Source organism: Corvus brachyrhynchos, unplaced genomic scaffold (genome assembly GCF_000691975.1).
Source record: "Corvus brachyrhynchos isolate BGI_N302 unplaced genomic scaffold, ASM69197v1 scaffold103, whole genome shotgun sequence".
In the NCBI taxonomy this organism is placed as follows: Eukaryota; Metazoa; Chordata; class Aves; order Passeriformes; family Corvidae; genus Corvus; species Corvus brachyrhynchos.
This window is the reverse complement of record NW_008237436.1, coordinates 4,245,075-4,264,625: the sequence shown is the minus strand read 5'-3', so window position 1 is coordinate 4,264,625 and position 19,551 is coordinate 4,245,075. Positions and strand designations below refer to the sequence as shown.

General features: G+C 38.3%; 1 protein-coding gene across 14 annotated transcripts in view; it reads left to right on the top strand.

The window, feature by feature from the left end:
• Nucleotides 1–19,551, top strand: part of FRY (FRY microtubule binding protein) — a 199,377-nt gene that overhangs the window by 141,666 nt on the left and 38,160 nt on the right. For 8 of the 14 annotated variants that reach the window (XM_017731357.1, XM_017731352.1, XM_017731348.1 and 5 more), the window contains 11 exons: nucleotides 1,219–1,301; nucleotides 4,463–4,613; nucleotides 5,172–5,275; nucleotides 7,518–7,703; nucleotides 9,591–9,789; nucleotides 10,382–10,506; nucleotides 11,339–11,526; nucleotides 12,474–12,568; nucleotides 14,270–14,871; nucleotides 16,507–16,604; nucleotides 16,697–16,867. In XM_017731357.1, the coding sequence (XP_017586846.1) occupies nucleotides 1,219–1,301; nucleotides 4,463–4,613; nucleotides 5,172–5,275; nucleotides 7,518–7,703; nucleotides 9,591–9,789; nucleotides 10,382–10,506; nucleotides 11,339–11,526; nucleotides 12,474–12,568; nucleotides 14,270–14,871; nucleotides 16,507–16,604; nucleotides 16,697–16,867 (2,002 nt within the window). The remainder of the gene's footprint in view (nucleotides 1–1,218; nucleotides 1,302–4,462; nucleotides 4,614–5,171; nucleotides 5,276–7,517; nucleotides 7,704–9,590; nucleotides 9,790–10,381; nucleotides 10,507–11,338; nucleotides 11,527–12,473; nucleotides 12,569–14,269; nucleotides 14,872–16,506; nucleotides 16,605–16,696; nucleotides 16,868–19,551) is intronic. The other 6 variants (XM_017731353.1, XM_017731351.1, XM_017731349.1 and 3 more) reach the window with 1 other exon arrangement.

Here is a 19,551-nt window from a genome sequence, read left to right as displayed (position 1 = left end):
TGAAAGACACCTCAGAAAAGAATGGAAAATAATTTGCCTGAATTCAGTGCTGGCATTTATGTTACCAAAGCCGGCTGTAAGTGCATCTGTACTTCAAAACCAGTGTGTCAACCTTAGAATGTCCATTAATATTGACTTCATGTGTCAAGGCATACGAAATAATGAAGGTCATTGATACAATACCATGTATTGGATGGCTCACGATGCCTTTATGTCAACTGTACAAGGGATTTATTGCACCCTTATGGGACACACATGCTTTGGAGACAGTGTAATATGTTGTTGTATAGTGAAATATCCTGCACTAAGGTGTATGAACATTAGTAAGAAATTGAATTGAATTTTTTCTATAAAATTTTCAGTCTTGTCTTGTTTGATACATTGTTATTTGTAATTAGTTTCCTAGTTTTGCAGGAATGGCAATGGTTTTAGATCATCACTAGTGCGTGAGCTGTCAGTGTGGCTCCTCTCATTCCAGTTCAGGCCTGATTACTCTGAGAATACAAGCTGAAGGAAGTCAAAGGAGATCACCAGGAAAAGTTAGCTTAGCATGAATCTTCGGCAGATTTGAGGACAGCTGTGAGCAGTTTTCTCTGGCTCTCATATCCCTTAACTTCTCTATTAGGTCTGCTCTGGCATTTGCTGGACTCTCCTCTTGAAGGGTGATCTGCTGTAGTTCATCCTGCTTGGTTCCTGTGCAGGCTTGGCTTTGGGCTATCCAGTCAGTCACAGAATCACAGAATATTCTGAGCTGGGAGAGACCCACAAAGATCATGGAGTCCAACTCTGAAGTGAATGGCCCAAATGGGGATTGAACCCACAGCCTTGGCATTATTAGCACCATGCTTTAACTGCTGTATCAAGTTGGCAGGATTTTACCCATGAACATGATCTGTGACAAATACTAGCTATGAACAGTTTATATCTCAGTTCATGCTTAGCAGTTTCGTGGTTCAAAAAAATCACACATTTGCAGCATAAGAGTTTCCCTTTGCTGAATTTTAAAAGCTTGTGACACAGGAGCACACTGTTAGAACTTCTCATAAACTGGCTGCAAAAACGTTTTGTGGCAAGGATCAGCATTACATTCAATTGCTCTCCTGTGAAAGTGCATGCTTAAGGAAATGCTGGGGGGTTTTTTTTAGGGTAAACATTTAAGTCCAGATGTTTAAATGTCAGTCTGTGTTTTTAACAAAGATTTTTTTCTTGTATTTGAAGGTTCAGTAATGTCGTCAGAGCACATACCCGACTCGAATCGCGCTACAGTAATAGCTCTGGAGGGTCTTACGATGATGACAAAAGTAAGTTCTCTTCAATTAGTGAAATATCTGGTGTTTTGGTTGGAGAGGAAAACATTCTAATGACCATCAGAGCCTCTCTGTTTAAGTTCTGTATAAACAGTAATGTAGCATCACCATTCAGCGAGTGTCCTTATTTTACCTTCATACCTCATTTAATTAATTTACTTTGTTTAATCTGGGTTCAGTCAAATGCATTTGAAGGCCAGAGAACTTCACAGAAAGCAGCAGCAGAGAATCCTCCAGAGAGTAACATATTGGGCCTTCCATACATGGCAAGGCAAAAGACTTCTAAGAGCATTAGAGCTTGTGCCATTTGGCAGTATATCCCTCCAGATCAAGTACTGTTGTATGAGCATGAAAAGAGGTTGAGGAGTTTCCAAATATGAGATCTTATCTCATCTTTAGCTTTTATCTGCTCTCTGCAACCAGTTTCTGGCTGCACTGTGCAAACGTGTGTTAGAGGGGAGATGGGGCTCCTGAGCATGCTTCTTGGTCTTTCTGTATTTCTGCTAAATGGGCTGTAAATGGACACCTGGTGCTCTCTCCAGAGATTCCAAAGAAAACCAATGTTAACTATTGAACAATAGTGCAAAACTGAGGAGTTGGATGGCTTGACTTCATTTCTGGAAGACAATTTACATGTTTTGGCTAGGCCCTAACCAAATGTAAAAGAGGCAAGATCTTGTTATTGACTTTCATCTCTGGTTTATTAAAGCCACGTCAAGTACAATATAGCCCATAATGTCTTGGTTTGGTATTACAGACACCATTTTGGAACAGTATTTTGGCATTAAAAGTAAAGATTTTATGTTTTTCTTAATCCAAGTAATTTTTGGCAATACTCTTAGGCAAAATACACAGACTGTAAAATATGTTACAATAGGATAATTTAATGTACACCAACAACTACTATTCATAATTATGAAGCACAGTACTGATAAATTATTGTGTATGTACAAACTCCAGTGTTGAAATACATTAAAAAGTGTGCAACATCTTGAACTCAGTGGGGTTCAGTACATTTGTCTCGGATTTTTTTTGGCTTTCTAGTGCTGCATCTACTTCAAATGCTTCACCAGAAGTTAATTGAAGCACTGGTGCTAATCTGATCTGCATGAACAATCTTTCAAGACAGAAAAATGTTTATATTATCAGAACAGCCTTCACAAATATCTGGTTTTGACAAGATCTTAGAGTGATAAAAGGTTAAAAAATACTGAAATTTTCTTTGCTCTTTTGGAATGTCTCCTCCAGCTAGTGCCCAAATGTTTTTTCCTGCCTGTACCTGCAAGGTTTGTAGTACTGTGAATATTTATGTGAAGTGTGCTCCTCACAGGGGTTCCTTTAGCAAGTATGTGAATACCTAGAAGGAAAATAAAATGTATTTTGCTTAGCTACTGACATTTATGTAGAATTCTAATAAGAAAAAGTAATTCTTCTACCTCTTGTCATTCTACAAGAAACACAATGCAACTTCCATTAAGAAAGTGCAACTTTGTCCCTCAGCCAGCCAGCCCAGGCTGTGAAGGATTTGGGGGTATGGCTTCTCCTCTCTCTCCAGTCTACTTGAACATTCATGTATTGCTGAGGATATAGATAGGGAACACAGCTCTGCAGCACAGAAACTCTTTTGTTCAGGCAAGGATTGTATGCATCTTCAAGGTGCTTCTTTTCTTTTTTTTCTCAGTCTGCACATAAACCTGTGAAAACAGAAGTGAGGATTTAGGTCTTGGTGTTAACTTCATGAAGCACTTTTCTGTGAAACACTTGAACTGGTAGAAATAAGTAGTTCCTGTGCAGTGCTTTGTCTGTGAAAAGCATCTGGCAAACATTATCTGGTTAATTCTTAGAAGAAGAATATGTGAAAATGCCATACTTCGCTACATTATTAAGTCAGTTTATTCTTCTTTATCTGTAACTAATTAACCATCCTCCAGAGAATCTAAGTAGAGGTCTAAATCATAAAGATATAAAGTGTTCCTCAAAAGACCAGCACTTAAGAATGGAAGTTATAAAGTTGGCAATCTAGAAATAATTGGAGGAACAGCTACTGCATTGCAGGTCTCCTGAAGATCTGGAAATCTGAACAAAGTGGTGATGTTCACTAGAAAAATCTGGCTCTGATACTTTTGTAGGCATCAAAACAGTTTTGATAAAGCATCAGATACATGCCGTTAAAAAAAAAAAAAGGAAGGTGCTGAGAGTTTCAAGCTTACCTAAAATACAAAAGCATAACAAAACAAAACAACAAAACAAACAAACAAACAAACAAAAAGACAAAAAGAAGGAACAGAACAAAAAATAACACTCATTAAAAATTCAAAAAGGGCAATGTTTGAATGTACGTCAAAAACAGACCTGGAAAGGATACTTTCCATGGCAGTGTATCACAGACTGCCAAACCTCAGAAATAAAAACTGACCAGTGGGAAAATCAAGTGGAATGAGAGGGAACAAAATACAGGAGAGATGAACGAAACTGTGCAGCTGAGACAAGACAGAAAGTGGTGGAAATAACTTACTTGACCCACATCACTGCAGATAAACAGGTGGAAGAAAAAAACCCTAATGCTCATTAACAAACAGCAGCTGTCATACTAAAGCAAAGTTAAATACATCTTTGAGAAATTCAAGATATAATTCATCCCTGTTGAAAGAAAATTACCCTGAAGATGTTTTTTGCATTCCTTATGCCTCCTTGCTAATTCAGGACATTTAACTTCTGCCTTTGTAGCATCGCTCAGCAGGGCACTGGTGAGGAGTTGCAAGAATGTGTCACTGGTACTCAGCTCCTTGCAGCAGATGGCTTCTGACAGCAGCTTTGTTGGCTGAACTTTTCCCTCATTTTTGAAGTGAAAGTCTGTTGCTTGGTGCTTTGTGATCTGGATCCAAAGCTACTAAGTGACAGCAGGGATTCAGCTGCTGCTCCTACCATTCAGTGCTGTCTGCCTGGAATCTCTTTAATTTCCAGCAGCATGAAAGAGGGATTAAAAATGCATCACTTGTTATTGAATGCAGGAATTTGCAAACCTCATGGCATCTTATCACATTATTCCAAACAGCTGAACTCACATGTTAGCATAAAATCTATTTTAGTATTTCTCAAAAATAGGTAACCAGACTTGAGTTTTATGCAGTTTTTTTGAATGCTTTTCAATGCAGATGATCCTGTTTCTCCATATACAAGCTGGTTATTGAATATTGTTGAAACCAAACAGCCACATCCCCTGCCCATGCCTTACAATGGAGGATGCTGGGCACCACTTGTGGACTATCTCCCAGAAACCATCACACCTCGGGGACCCCTTCATAGGTGAGCAGTTTCTCATTCTAACATTTCAGACAGTGAGATGTTTCCTCTTAGTCGTTGACCAACACCAACCCAACTGTCCCACCACTCAGAACATCTGAAAATCATACATTCAATTTCTGTTGATTTCCAGTGCAAAAATCAACATGCAATTAAAGCTCACAATTCTACCAGATTTCTGCCAGAAAGCCTATTTACAATGTAGGACATCACTGATAAAAATAAGACTGTTGAAACAACTGAAACAGAAAAGGGAAATTTCTTTTTCCCAGGCCTTTGTGCCTGTTATTCCTAGCACTTTGTTCTTTTATTCTAACTAGGCTGTGAATATTCTGAAATTCCTCTTTTACATAATTTTTATTGACAATAATAGGTTTTTTCCTGTAATGGGTGCTTATTTACTTGATACTATAACTAAAGTGCTTCATCATTAACCATATTGAGAAGAAATGCTACAAATGTGTAAATTTATAGGTTGTGTATTTCTTCAGAAATAGGCATCCTGTTTCTGCTTTCCTATTTCCAAGAGGTTTGAAACTGATGCTGTGGTTTAACTTCCAGGTGCAATATTGCTGTTATCTTCATGACCGAGATGGTAGTGGATCACAGTGTGAGAGAAGATTGGGCTCTTCACCTCCCTTTATTGCTACATGCTCTCTTTTTAGGTAAGACCAACAGAACAAGAAACAAAGTGTAAATGTACTGTTGTCCTTTTACTTTAGTTTTGCTGAAGCTGTAGAACTGTGTTTCTCACATGTTTTATGATTTCCTCCCCCCACCCTAAAAGAAACAGCCCAAGGCAGTTACAGTCTGTAAATTAGTCTCAAAACTTTGAAGCTTTTTAATATTTTGGCCAATTTCACCTAAATCTGAGAGGTATGTAGAAAGCCATGCAAATAAACATATGCAGAAACAGAGTTATGATACTAGTAATCCATTAGAAAAATGTCTTTAGTTATTTGTTTGTGCAATAAGGTTTCAAAATCACAGATTTTTTATAAGGAATAAATATTTATTTATTAATACCGTTTGAGACAATCCCTCGGTTATATGAATTAAAACTAAATTTAACTGGTAGCAAAATGTAACTGGTTTGGTGGTAACTAAAGTGAGATCACAGCTTTCAGGCTTCAAGTTCAGTTTCTCTAGGGTTATACCTCCTGTGGAAAATTTTTCTGTTCTGCAGTAGAGCTCTTGTGAGGTTGTAAGGAAGTTATGCTACACATTAGCCAAGGGTGTGAATGTAGTTAAAAATAAAGTATTGCTGTCCTGTTGCAATGTAAGCAGGCAGATGCATCTGACTGAAAGGCAAAGTAGAAACCAGTATGGCGGCTAGCTGAAGAGCTGGTATCCTTACATTTATTGGAAGGAGTGAGAAAATATTAAAATGAAAGAATTTTGCAATGTATGTGTGTTTAATAGGCTATTGAATGGTTTGTAGTACTGTTGGTGAAGCAGGCAGGCAGACTGCTGGTTTGAACTTCCTAGCTCTAGTGCATGAAAATCACTGCTGTTTAAAATGTCTTTTGCAACCAGTGTGAAATGAGTTGAGCAGCTAGACTCCTTTCCCATGGAAATGTGTCCATGTCACAGAAGCTTACCCTCCTTGGAACTCTTCCAGGTTCAAGAAGGCACCAGCACTGGACAAGCACAAAGACTGAACTGTCCTTCTCACTTCCTAGTTAGCAGAGCTGTGCCAATACTTTCATACATCCTTGGGGTTTAATAGGATTTCAGCTACAAGTGTTGCCAATATAGAATTTATTTTCAACTAAAATAATTTTTTACGTCCTTTCAGATGTGTGTTAAAACAAGGTAGGATGCGTTCGTTATCTCCTGGTAGGTGGAAGTAAATGGAGAAAGGGGAATAGGAACAGAAACCTTAAGAAGCTGAAAAAGAGGTGGACAGGATGGCCGCAGTTCTTTGGAGGAGGGTTCTGGGAGATGAGTGAGACCAAGGGTCACAGGGCCTCCAAAGAATTGCCCTTAGGAGCCAAAGGCACAGTGTTCAGACTATGACAGTATGAGCAGCTTTATTATTGCAGGCCAAACAAGAACCAGCATGAATAGAGTATATTAGAAAATACCTGACTTGAAAGATCTGCCGGCTGCTGCCACACAGAGTAATGAAGTAGCTGCTTTTTTAAAGAGGAATATATCCTGAGAAGAGAGGAGTTGAAGGAGAAAAAAAGTAATTTTTTCAGCACTGAAACTACTCCTAAACAGAAGAAAGTATGTTTAAATATACTGCAAGGTACTGAAAGAGAATCAAAAAGAGATTACTAAAACAGAGTGCAGAAATAGCTGTTTCCTTCATATTTGTGATTGGTGAACTATTCAGGCTGTTTTAAAATCTTACAGATATCAGCAGTGTAAACCAAATCAGAGTCTTTCAGTGCTATATCTTCAGTCTGAGTTCTGCATCCTGATTTAGGGGCTAATTTCTCATGCTACTCACTGGTAGTTGAAGTTCTTTTTCAAGTTATTTGTCTCTAAGGTCCTTTTTTAATAAATCAGTATCTGCCTCTTACAGTTTGCACTCATTCTAAAGCTGATATCTGTCCCAGAAAGCCAGATACTGTGGTAAGCAATGTAATTACAACCACCATCAAGAACACCTCATCTTTAAAGGTTTTACAGACCTGTCAAATTAACACTGCAGTGAGACAGAATGCAGAAAGCTGTACTGCCACTCAGTCTTTGTACCTCCTGTGTGAGACCCCAGACTGGAAACTAAGCATACACATACATTTTAGTAACAGAACTGGTGACTGTGTCTGGAAATACTCCATCTTTTGTTTATTTGCTCTGTTGTAATGAACTGGCTTGGAATTTTTGCTATTTCTGGAATGTGACCTTGTTTACTATTACTTCATATTCAGAGATTGCTGTAACCTTTTCTTTTAGGTCTTGACCATTACCGCCCAGAGGTCTTTGAACACAGTAAAAAGTTACTGCTTCACCTTTTGATTGCATTATCTTGCAATAACAACTATCAAGCCATTGCGTCTGTGCTTCTTCAGACCAGAGAGATGAATGAGACCAAGACTCTGACAGTACAACCAGCATACTTACCTGAATATCTTTACACAGGTAATGAAGCAAAAGAAGAACACTGTATCATACTGTCAGGTTTTGATAAATCAAAGTAATAAAGTGGCAAATATGAACAGTTCCCATTAATATTAATTCCATGTGAACTACCCTAGAGGTGCATGCCATTTATGATTAGATAACTTTTCATAATAGTGAGAAAGTTACCTAATGTAAGGCAAAATATGTAATGTAGTATTTTAAAATTAATAGGGCTAAAACTTCTTGATTCCCCCCTCAGGGAGCCAGGGCTACTTGAAATGAGAACAGTCATTCCTCAACCTTAAAAGAAATGAGTATAATAATTCTAACACAGAAAGAGCAGCAAGAATGTGCAGTTCAGATTTTCCATTATTAAGTTAAATTTCACATGATACACACCCTCCTTTATAGCACTGAGACATTTCATTTCTGTCCTGAAATCTGTTTCTACATTAGGAGGCTTACTTCAGACCTCTGCTGAGGTCAGTGTTCTATTACTTTTAGCAATCTACCTGTTTTTAAGGAGCTGGTTGGGAACAGTTTGCAGAAAGCTGCTAGTTAGATTTTCTGTTGTCATATAATATTACTGAAAGCAAGTGTACCATTGAGTTTTGAAGGAATCAGAGAATCAATATAAAGTTATGGATGTAGGTTTATTTGTTGCAAGAGGGTGAAGAACTTTACCATACAGTGAAAAATGAAAAGTAAAGATTCTCAAATTAGTGGTGTTTCCATGGTTCCTTAGGAAGTAATAAGTAATTTGGCTTTATAAAGAATATTACTTGATAACTTATTATTTTTTCTGAGACACAACAAAATTATTTTAAAGTAATGAGCAGACGGGATAGGTATTTTAGGTTGATTAATTATTTTGGCCAAAGATTTCTTTTCCAGGGCATACCTATGAATTATTAAATGCAGAATAAAATTCTTACATTAAAATTATATTACTGCTTTTCTGCCAAAATGAAAAAGTGTTTTCATTATTGCATCTGAAAAATGTAATTGGTACCCTGAGTCTGACCCTCTGAAGTTCAAGAAGTTATCAAGACTTGGTATTTTGGACTGGTTTTTGAGAAGCTAATATAAAGAGTGAGAGTGTGGGTGAGTAGCTATAGCAAAGAATCCTAACTGAAAACACTTGAGCTCAGGTTTGTTCCACATAATGTCAGGCAACTAAATTAAGAGTCTTCTGATTTGCAATGGATTTTGTCCTGCTCCCATTTTTCCCACAAGGCCATTTTTTTCTGTTGTAGATACAGCCTAACATGATTAAAAGTCTAACCTTAAGAAAACAGGTCTTAGTTTCTAATTTTAGCTCTGAAACTGTGGCAAGCTTTTGATGTAGCAGAGCTCTTACTCAGGTATTTCATCCTAATGCTGAAAATATTTTGCATGACTAGTCCAGTGGTTACAGTTACTAAAGGTGTTGAACAGAAGCCTTAAATATTTGTGTCTTGATTTCCATTACATTTGTAAAATTAGACAGCATAATTGTCCTAAAAATTCCACCCTGCAGTTTTTTTCCATATCAGACTAGTCTAGAGAAGTGAACTTCGCATGCACTTTGCCAACTTCTAAATTCACTTTACGAAAAGTCCTACTTCTGAATGTAAAACGCCCTAGAATATTTGTTTTCCAAGTACTGTTGTCCTTGTGCAGTAAAAAAAGAAATCTGGCCTTGATATTTTTCATTTTAGACTGGATTCTACACATTTAGAAACAAAGTACCATCTTCACTCCCATCAGCATTTGAGGGTTGTTGTGTTCTGCAGGTTTTCCCCACATTTCCCAGTGGAAGGTTTTTGCTGCTGACTCTGAAAAGAGCTGCTTGGCAGACACTTCCATCTGCAAAGCTGGCCCAACAGTGCATTCCGTCTTTATCTCCTCCCTTTTGGCTGGCAGGTGGCTTTGACTTTCTGCGGGAATACCAGTCCTCTCCAGTGCCAGACTCTGGCTTGAGCTCCAGCTCCACCTCCTCCAGTATCAGTCTGGGAGGCAGCAGTGGAAATCTCCCACAGATTACTCAAGAAGTTGAGGACATGGACACTGCAGCTGAATCAGATGAGAAAGCAAACAAATTAATTGAGTTCCTGACAACCAGGTAATGCAGATAAGCAGAAGATATGTTTGTGCTCGAAATGCATACTTTCATGAAGCAACTTAAAGGAAAATGACTGAGCTTTAATAGTAATTGCAGACTCCCATTCCTCTTTTATTGATATGTACCTTAGTAGGTAGGTACTTAAAAGCACTACAGTGTCAGAAAAAAACAGAAAAAAATCTTGTCTGACAGAAACAAAATGTTTAATTGACTTATAGTTTTATGTTCAGCAATGAACTAATGGAAGAAGACAGTTTTATTATTATAAAATAAGACATAAATTGTACAGGGCATAGTGAAAGGCCATAGTGAAACTAATATTAACTACCAACCGCAGCCAGCAGATTGTAGGCACAATCTTAAATTGAAAAACAGGGATTTGTTTATGCTGCTCTTTACACAGCATAGCTTATATTTTAAAATTTACAGCATGGGAATATTTCTTTATTTGTATTTAAAATTCTGTTCAGTTGCATGTTTTCCAGGTCATCACCCTGTAAATATCTAAGTGGCTGTACAGATTATATATTTTAACTGATTACATTTATTTCAGATAACTCAATTTTTGCACTTTGTTATGTATCTCTTTAAGGGCATTTGGTCCACTTTGGTGCCATGAAGATATCACTCCCAAAAATCAGAACACCAAGAGTGCTGAACAGCTCACTAATTTTCTCCGCCATGTTGTATCTGTATTTAAAGATTCCAAGTCAGGTGGTAAATATTTCCTTTCATAACTAAAAAAATATTCCCTTGTGGTCACACTTAATGTTTATCCCATGACTTGGTAGATCTGCTTATGCAGAAGCACAATAAATATGTCTTAACAAGAACGTATGACATATGAAAGAATTGCTTTAGAACAGTCATGCTAGATTAAATGGTGGCTAAATGTTGAACTGAATATTTCTTCAAAGCTGTTGGTAGAAAGCCTTTTGATTGGTTCTGCCAGATAAAATCTCTTCTGTGTCCTGTTGGTAAAATACATCACAGCTACTAAGTAAATGTACTTTGTTAAATTTCTTCTGGCAATAAAAATTTAATTTTCATTTATTATGTTTTTAGAACTTAGGAAATGTGCTGATTGTATTTTGAAAACCAACACGGTCACTAATTAAATATCTTCCAAGATCAAAGCAGAATGCAGCATCAGTATTTATATTAAAGATCTTATCCAAAGCCTTCTGAAGCTAATAGAAAGACTCCTAATTCAACTTGGCTTTAGGTTTGGGAATTTTCAGAAGTTACTATTGCTGCCAGCAAGAACAGTGGATGGCTTGAAAGTTTGTCCAGGAACTGTAAAAAAATAAATCAGGTTATTAATTTCAGACTCAGAAATTTGTTTTGGAGTTAATTTTCTTGCATTCTGTGCAAAATAAATGTAAGATTCTCCAAAGCACAGACATTTCTGCATCTCCATTTCTCACAGTGATTGCAGCGTACGCTAACAAGCATATCCTCCTCACAGAGTAGGTTCAGCCTGTTTATGACCCACAGTAAAGTCTGTAGTAAAAAGGAAAAAAAAATGACATCCTTTTCTTTTGCTTAGGTTTTCATTTGGAGCAGCATCTGAGTGAAGTTGCTTTACAAACAGCACTTTCAAGCTCTTCCAGACATTACGCTGGTCGCTCTTTCCAGATATTCAGGGCCCTAAAGCAGCCGCTTTCTGCACACGCATTGTCTGACCTCCTGTCAAGATTGGTGGAAGTTATTGGAGAGCATGGAGATGAGATTCAGGTATGCATGTGTAAATAATGCTTCTTAGAACTGTTGATTCAATGCATACTTAATTTAAAATTACCATTTTAACAAGGTGTTGTGGAGTCATGCGATGAGGACTAGAATGTGGCCTTAGGAAATGTTACTTCTGAGTTTGCTGAGTTCATATGTACCTTATCTAAGCTTTCTTCAGGCTGTTACAATCTTATATAGCTCTAAAGAGAAAAACTAGAAAATATTAGTTGAAAATAGAAAAATTGTCACTCAAAATGAAATCTTTGTGATGACTATTTTTTCCTTTTCAGCTTCATTAATTTGTGCTTAAGGAATCCATCATCCATCTGGTGATGTAATCTTACAACATGAAGTAGACACCATCTCATTCCTCAAATGCTAACATGTTTAGGAATAAGGAAATCCGCACCATCCATAATAGTACAAAGCTTACACTGGCTTAACTCAATACAGACCTTTCACTGCACTATGATGTTCACTCTGTTTAGCTAAACAGTCTGAAATTTTACAATCAGAGACTATTTATTGCAAGATTCAAGACTTAATAAAGGGAAATACTGGCTCTCAGTAAGGAATAGACTGACATCACATCCATATTTTACTTAGGTAATGAAACTGCCACAAGATGACAGTAATACTCTGTCACAACTGCTTGTGTAGAACTTAAATCAGTGACCTGCAAGTCAGAGGTTCACTGTGCCATTACCAATCCCTTGATGAGATGTGTGCCCTTCTTGCATAGCTTCATAGATCATTCAGAGGCAGAAAATAAAACACTCTTGTAGTGACATTTTAATGTTCAGGGCAGTGGCTTTGATGTGAATGTTGGGGTTTTTTCAGGAGAAATTATAGGTTTTCAGTAGGTGCCTGTTCCTTTTATTAACTGAAGATTTTTAAATGTTACTTTTTTTAATGTCTTTGTTAAAATGCTTAACCTCCTGCATTGATAGGGGTATGTAATGGAGGCACTACTTACTTTGGAAGCTGCAGTGGACAACCTGTCTGACTGTTTGAAGAACAGTGATCTTTTGACGGTGTTATCACGGTAAGAATCTGTTCTCCTAACTGAATTTTTTTAATGTTTCATGACATTAAGTGTGCAGTTCTGCATTGAAAAAACAATTTTCATAAGACTGAGCTCATTTGTAACTTTCCAAGAACCAGACTATGAGCACATTTCAGCCAAATTTTGCCATAGTTGAAATAATGTTGATGGAACTAATAAAACTTCACAACGTGTTGTAAATTCTACCTTGCTGCCACTTGGATATAACCTACTTTAACATCCTTTAAAAATATTGTATTTTTGCACCTTTGTATCATATACCTGAAAACATATCTGGGAAGGAACACAGGTTTTGTAATACTGGTTTCATACAACATGTCATTCTCAGGTGAAGTATTCCCCAAGAAGTAAACGATCATGGTTTGTTCTCCTCAATAAAACTAGGGGGAATTTTGTCCCATGTAGACATGGATTTTGCTTGATGTATCAGCCATCTTTATGAAACCTTGGCCTGAAAGTAGACCTTTGTACATGGAGGGAAGTCTCAGGCTCCTTCTGTAACATGGCTGTTGATAGTACTGAGGGAGATGGATGTGTATCTGACTCCTAATAGTAACAACAGAATAGGTAATAGATTTTTTAAAACATCCATAAGTTACCATGCTTTACGTGCAGCACAAAAATACCAGGGCAGTTATTTCTGAAGCTAGTAGGCACAGTGCTGTGCCATGGCAGAACCCAAGGAGTGCTTTGGGACAGAGTAGAGCAGGGTAAATACACTTCTACTTTCTAAACTAAGAGCTGTTTATCTTTCTTTAGTGCACATTTCAGCAAAGACCAAGATGGAACAAAGAACAAGAAACGTTCCAGAAAGCAGTGGGATGCAATATATTTTACCCTGACACTTGATTCTAGGATAAGATTCTCTTCAAGTACTATAGACAGTAGAGACTCCTAGTATATGAGGTAGGAATGGGATCAGAGAGTCAGGAATTAGCTGTTCTCCATAACAAACTTCACTTTTCAGTATCAACACAGCATGTTCATCTGTACAGATAATTGATAGGTATTGTTAATATCATCATGTGGTAGTCCATGAGGAGGCATTAGTCACTGAAATTGAAATACCTACACTTCCCCTAAACCATCTTGAAGAGATCTTAGGATACAGGCAGGGGACGATGCAATGACAAAAAATTTTCTGAAGGACTTGTACTGGCCAGAGCCTGGGCAACCACATGACAGGTTTCTTGAGGATAATGTGTTATATTTGTGGTTCTGCTTAAGATACGCTGTTTTTTCTGTCCAAGGTTCTCACATTACCCAGTAAGCAATTGTGCATTTGCCTGCAGCTGTGCCAAGTTCAGGGCTTGCTCCATTGATGAGGGCATTTTAAAGACCAGAGCTGTTTTCAGTTCTGCCACTGTCCCATTGGGAATTGCCATAAGTCACTTCACAGCTCTGTATTTCTTATCCCCTTGTTGTTCTTGCCTGTCTAGACTGTAGGCTATCCTGCTCTGGTTTGGTGCAGTGCCATGTGAATCTCATTTCTGTCATGTCTGTGGGCCTGGGTCTGTCTTCTAGAAAAAAAAGGCAGGATGCAATAGATGGTTTGGTGTTCTACTTTTCCCATTTAAATATTTATTTACAGTTTGATAAATACTCAGCTTGCATCCACTGTGTACCCTTTCAAGCTGTGCATTCACACAATGTGATGGATGTTATATATCTTGGTTTCAGTTCATCTTCACCAGATTTAACATCAAACACCAAACTGACTGCAAACCGGAAGAGCACAGGGCAGCTGAATGTGAATCCTGCAAGTGGCAACACAGCCACTGCTGAGCGAAGTAGGCACCAGAGGAGCTTCTCTGTACCCAAAAAGTTTGGAGATGTGGACAAGTGCTCGGACCCACCACGCAGTGCCACACTAGACAGAATTCAAGCATGCACGCAGCAAGGCCTGTCCTCTAAAACAAGAAGTTCATCCTCTCTAAAGGACAGTCTCACTGATCCATCCCATATTAACAATCCAACCAACCTACTGGCCACCATCTTCTGGGTTGCGGTGGCTTTGATGGAATCAGATTTTGAGTTTGAGTACCTCATGGCACTGCGGTTGCTGAATAAACTTCTGGCTCATTTGCCACTAGATAAAGCTGAAAACAGGGAGAAGTTAGAGAAACTGCAAGGGCAGCTGAAATGGGCAGATTTCTCAGGACTTCAGCAGCTACTCCTGAAAGGATTCACCTCCCTTACTACCACTGATCTCACACTCCAGCTCTTTAGTTTGCTGACACCAGTGTCTCGAATATCCATGGTGGATTCCTCTCAAGCTATAGGTAAAACCGTTTTGCTTTCCTCTCTTTCAGTATCTGTTGCATTGACATTTGGTGACAAACCTCATTCAGCTATCTGAACAAAGCCGAAAATAGCAATTTTTCTTTCTCTTTGAATAGAACATAATGTACTTTTGCTTGAGCTGAGTGAGCTTTTTTTGAAACTTCATTGAAATAATGACCTGTTTCTAGAAAGTGAATCTATTGCACAATAATGTTTTGGAGGAGAGAAATCATGTATTATTTAGCATTTCAATTCTACGGTTTAGCAGCATATGAAGTTTCTAAGCGCTGACAAAGTAAACATGTAAGGAGATGCTGTCAAAACTTCTATTACCTACTTTGGTCAGTTTTTCTGTTCAGTTGTTTTCAGACTATGTCAAACTGCTTGATTTTAAATTAGTGTTTCATGGAATTTTCTCTAAAAATATAAATATCAAAAACTCTCGTACACTCTAGATAAACTACAATAGCACAATAGTGAGTGAGGAGAGAGGCCTGCGTTATAAGGAAATAAGATGACATTTTGAAATTATTTAGCTGAGGTTGTGACCACTTCTTAATTACATGTCTTGAAGAGAGTTTCTGCATTGTTCCAGATTTTTACTCCTCTTTTTGGTCAGAAGCACAGATACTAAGACAGCTGTCCAGGCTTCACAACTAAGTCATAACAAGCCTAGACACAGAGTAAAGGGCTGAATGCCATGAACAGTCTGCCCATATCTAAGCACTTGTGTGGTGCCTGTGCTCCAGACTTTGGCTGGATAATTTACACATTGAATAGCTGTGACAGTACCATCTGGAGGCATCTTTCCTTTTCCCTGAATACAGAGGAGGAGTAGGGAAACCATGATCCTAATTTCAGCAACTTGTTTAATTGTATAGAATGAGAGGGAATGAACGGTTAGAAAATTATTTTCATAGAACAAATTCTTTCTTTTCAAAAAACAGATTGTGTCCAGATACAGTTTGTTGACTTCTGAGCTCCCACCTGAACTAGAGCAGCTTTTGTTATAATTCTCTGTTACACCTGCTGCAGGTAGTTCATCAACTACCTTGAGCTGTGAGTTGGTGCAGAAGAGCTGAATCCCAGTTTCAGGCAGCACTTAATTAATTACAGCACCTGGAACTTGGTGCAGGAGCTCTGTCCTAGCTTCAAAAGTACCCATTGACCTGTTGTATCAGAATTGTGATTCATTATTATTACCTTGAACAGTATAAAACAATGGAAGCGGTACCTGGCAGCTGACCAGAATAATTGTTTATTAATCAATACTTACTGAATTTCCTTTCGTGTTTTAGCAGCTGTAGTGAAAATGCCACTGGTGAAGACTGTCAATAAGCCAGTTAAGTGGAAAAGATAAATATGATCTGTAACAGGAATGTGCAGTAGTGTGCAGAAATAGGCTCAAGCTTTGTAAGAGTATTGTTGCCTAAGTGACATACTGGATTTTCAAATTAAGGCCCCTTTAAGACAAAAGTGGTGTGGCCAGGGGTGTGAACAACTTGACAGCGTCTGTGTGAGTTTATGGCTAATGTAATATTGAAACCGTGACCTCCCATGAAACACCAGCTTAAAGATGACTGTGGCTCTTGCTGGCCAAAATATCCATTTTGTTCTATATTTTCCTGTTCTAGGATTTCCACTGAATGTTTTGTGTCTCCTGCCCCATTTAATTCAGCATTTTGACAACCCAAACCAGTTTTGTAAAGATATAGCCGAAAGGATTGCTCAGGTATCAAAATCATTTACCATTTTGTACATCCTCAAACCCTGTAAATGCTGTTGCCTTGTTTTTGATATGTTTTGATGTTTATATTTAATTAGGTTTGTTTGGAGGAGAAGAATCCCAAGCTATCAAATCTTGCACATGTCATGACCCTTTATAAAACACACAGCTATACAAGGGACTGTGCTACCTGGGTAAACGTGGTTTGCCGTTACCTTCATGAAGCATTTGCTGATATTACTTTGAGTATGGTTACATATTTGGCTGAGGTAAGCTTTCAAAAACTTTTTACTGTTCTAACTCTTCTGTTGCCCTACAGCCCAAAGAGATAAAGTCTGCCAGCAAATTACTGGGAGCTCTGCATCTGCTATTTATAATTAAAAAATGAAAGCAGAAACTGGCAGAAAAAACCCACAGAATTACTTTAAAAAATCAATATTGAACGCTAAAACAAAAGCTGATACATCTGAAAGCAGATTCCTTCATCAGCCAGTTGGATTTTCCACTGTGAAAGTGAGAGGAAACTGGACATTTATTTAGATCCCATTGAGGAAAATCAGAAGACTATCTCCACAAGGGTTTAGCAACATAATAAGGTATCATCTGCTACATAAGGATCTGGTTCTTGATGCAAATTTGTATGCATTCCTCTAATACTGAATGGTATTATCTTGCTACAAATGTTTTCCTGTGTTCATTGCTTACTCCTAACATTTTTCACGTGTGGAGTACAGTGCTGATGCAGTGCTGTTACTGGGGATCCAAGGTTCAGTTCTGCTCTTTAGCATAAGGCTGCTTGATATTCTGACCCCATTGTCAGATCACTTTCAGGACAACATTTTCTTACCGGGTTCTCAGATTTATCCCTTCCCTGCTGAGTTGCCTTCAGTCTCCCCTCTCATCCAGGGACAAGACAGTTCTGTATTCACAGAATCACAGAATCATTTTTAGGCTGTAAAAGACTTTTAAGATCATCAAGTCCAACCCCAAATCTAACACTGCCAAGTCCACCACTAAACCATTTCCCTCACTGCCACATCTATACATCTTTTAAATACCTCCAGGGATGGTGAGTCCACCCCTTTCCTGGGTAGCCTGTTCCAATGCTTGGCAAATGTTTGCATGAAGGAATTTTTCCTAACAGTCAATCTAAACCTTCTCTGGCCTAACTTGAGACCATTTCCTCTTATACTATCAATTGGTGCTCTGGAGAAGAGGTTGACACCCACCTCTCTACATAATTTAACTAGCTTCTGCCACAGGATCTATAAAAACTCCTCAGGCGTCTCTGATACTGGCCACTCACAAATTTTTAAGAGCCTGAAAGGCCAGGTGCTGCTCCTGCACTCAGTTAAGGCTTCAGAGCAATGAGGCCCTGCTGCCTCAAGCTGCAATTCTTCACCTTGTTTGCACATGGAGGCTCTAAGTAAACAATCACATATGATCTTAACTGATGGTGAAAGCCATGACTCCCCTGTAGGAACCAAAAACATGGCCTTGAGGTTTTTCAGTCTCTTTTCAAGTCGAAAGACTCTGGAGAACTATTAGCTCTTCAAATCAAGAGCTCTTTCTGACATTGAACCCTCCAGAGTAAAGTGTCTTCTTCACATCAGAAGCTTGTATTTCTAATAAAAAAATACTATAAGAACTATATTTGTAATAAAGAAATGCTATAAAAATGTTGGTGTTCAATTTCTTTCTCCTTTGCTTTCCCAGCCTTAGGAAAGCATTTGCCCCTTTTTTTTCCCTTCAGTGCTCTCTGTATGGTCACTAGTGCTGCAGCACCTCCACAAAGGCCATTGCTCATGATCTTGCTCCCCTTGCAATGGGTTGAGACATGCATGTGGAGCCTCTTTTCTGTGCAGTTCCCCCTTGCTGAAGATTGGCACCACTTACTGTGTCAACAGCAAGTCAGGCAGGTTTTCTACTGTAATTAAGACACATTCCTCACATAGCACTATCAGCAGCAGGATGACAGAGTTGTAAGCACTGACTTCCTTTCACTGTATTTACATTGACTGCAGCTCTGTTGAGTCATGTCTGGAGAATATTTATATGGGCATAGAGTAGCTGCCAGTCTGGTGGAGTAGCAAGAGACAAGAAACCATCTTATTCAGCCTGCTGTGGCCTTGAAATATATTTTTTTCCAGCTTTCAGAATGTTTCCTCTTTTCTTCTTAGTTAGTCCCCAGGTCAGGATAAACAATGTGCCCCTGTCTCCTATAAACCAGCTGTGGGATATCCTGTCAATAGGTAAAGCCAAGTAGGCTAACAGCCCCACTGGGCAACCTTCCCTTGAATGTTATAGCCATACACGGCCTTGAGTTTTAACAATCCTGGTTCAGTCGCCAACACTTGGGACAGAAGGAAATTGTGAGACAGGCAGTTCTTAAGAACAACAAAGAAAATTGTATTGCAACAGTGACCCTTCCAAACACAGGTGTTGCTTCAGAAGGAGATGTGTACCACAAGTTAACACTATGAAAACAAATGCTCTCAGCAGAAGGTAGAAGTTTCAATTATTGCTGTTCAGACAAAACTTTGTATTTAACCTGTTTGATGGCAGGTCATTGCTTGTCATCAAGGGGTATGATTCTAGCATAAAATCCAGCTCTGTTATTATCCAGATCTTACAATGACAAGTAGTGCTCCTTGCTCAGTTTTACATATGCTCCATTAATGAAAAATTTTAATTTCTTCTAGAAAACTACTGGGAGATCTCAATCTACAGATGAGGGAAAATCACTCTTCAGTAGTGCAGTAGAACTCTCAACCTCCAGAACCAAAATCAGATCAGCATACAAACATATTACTGAACACTTACTTTGGTTTTATGCTAGATTTTTGCAGATTAATTTTTAAAATTTAAACTTTTATCATGACAGCACACTCGTTCTAGGAGTATATCTGAATTGACATGGGTCATGTTAAACTAGTGACCAGGGTCATGCTCG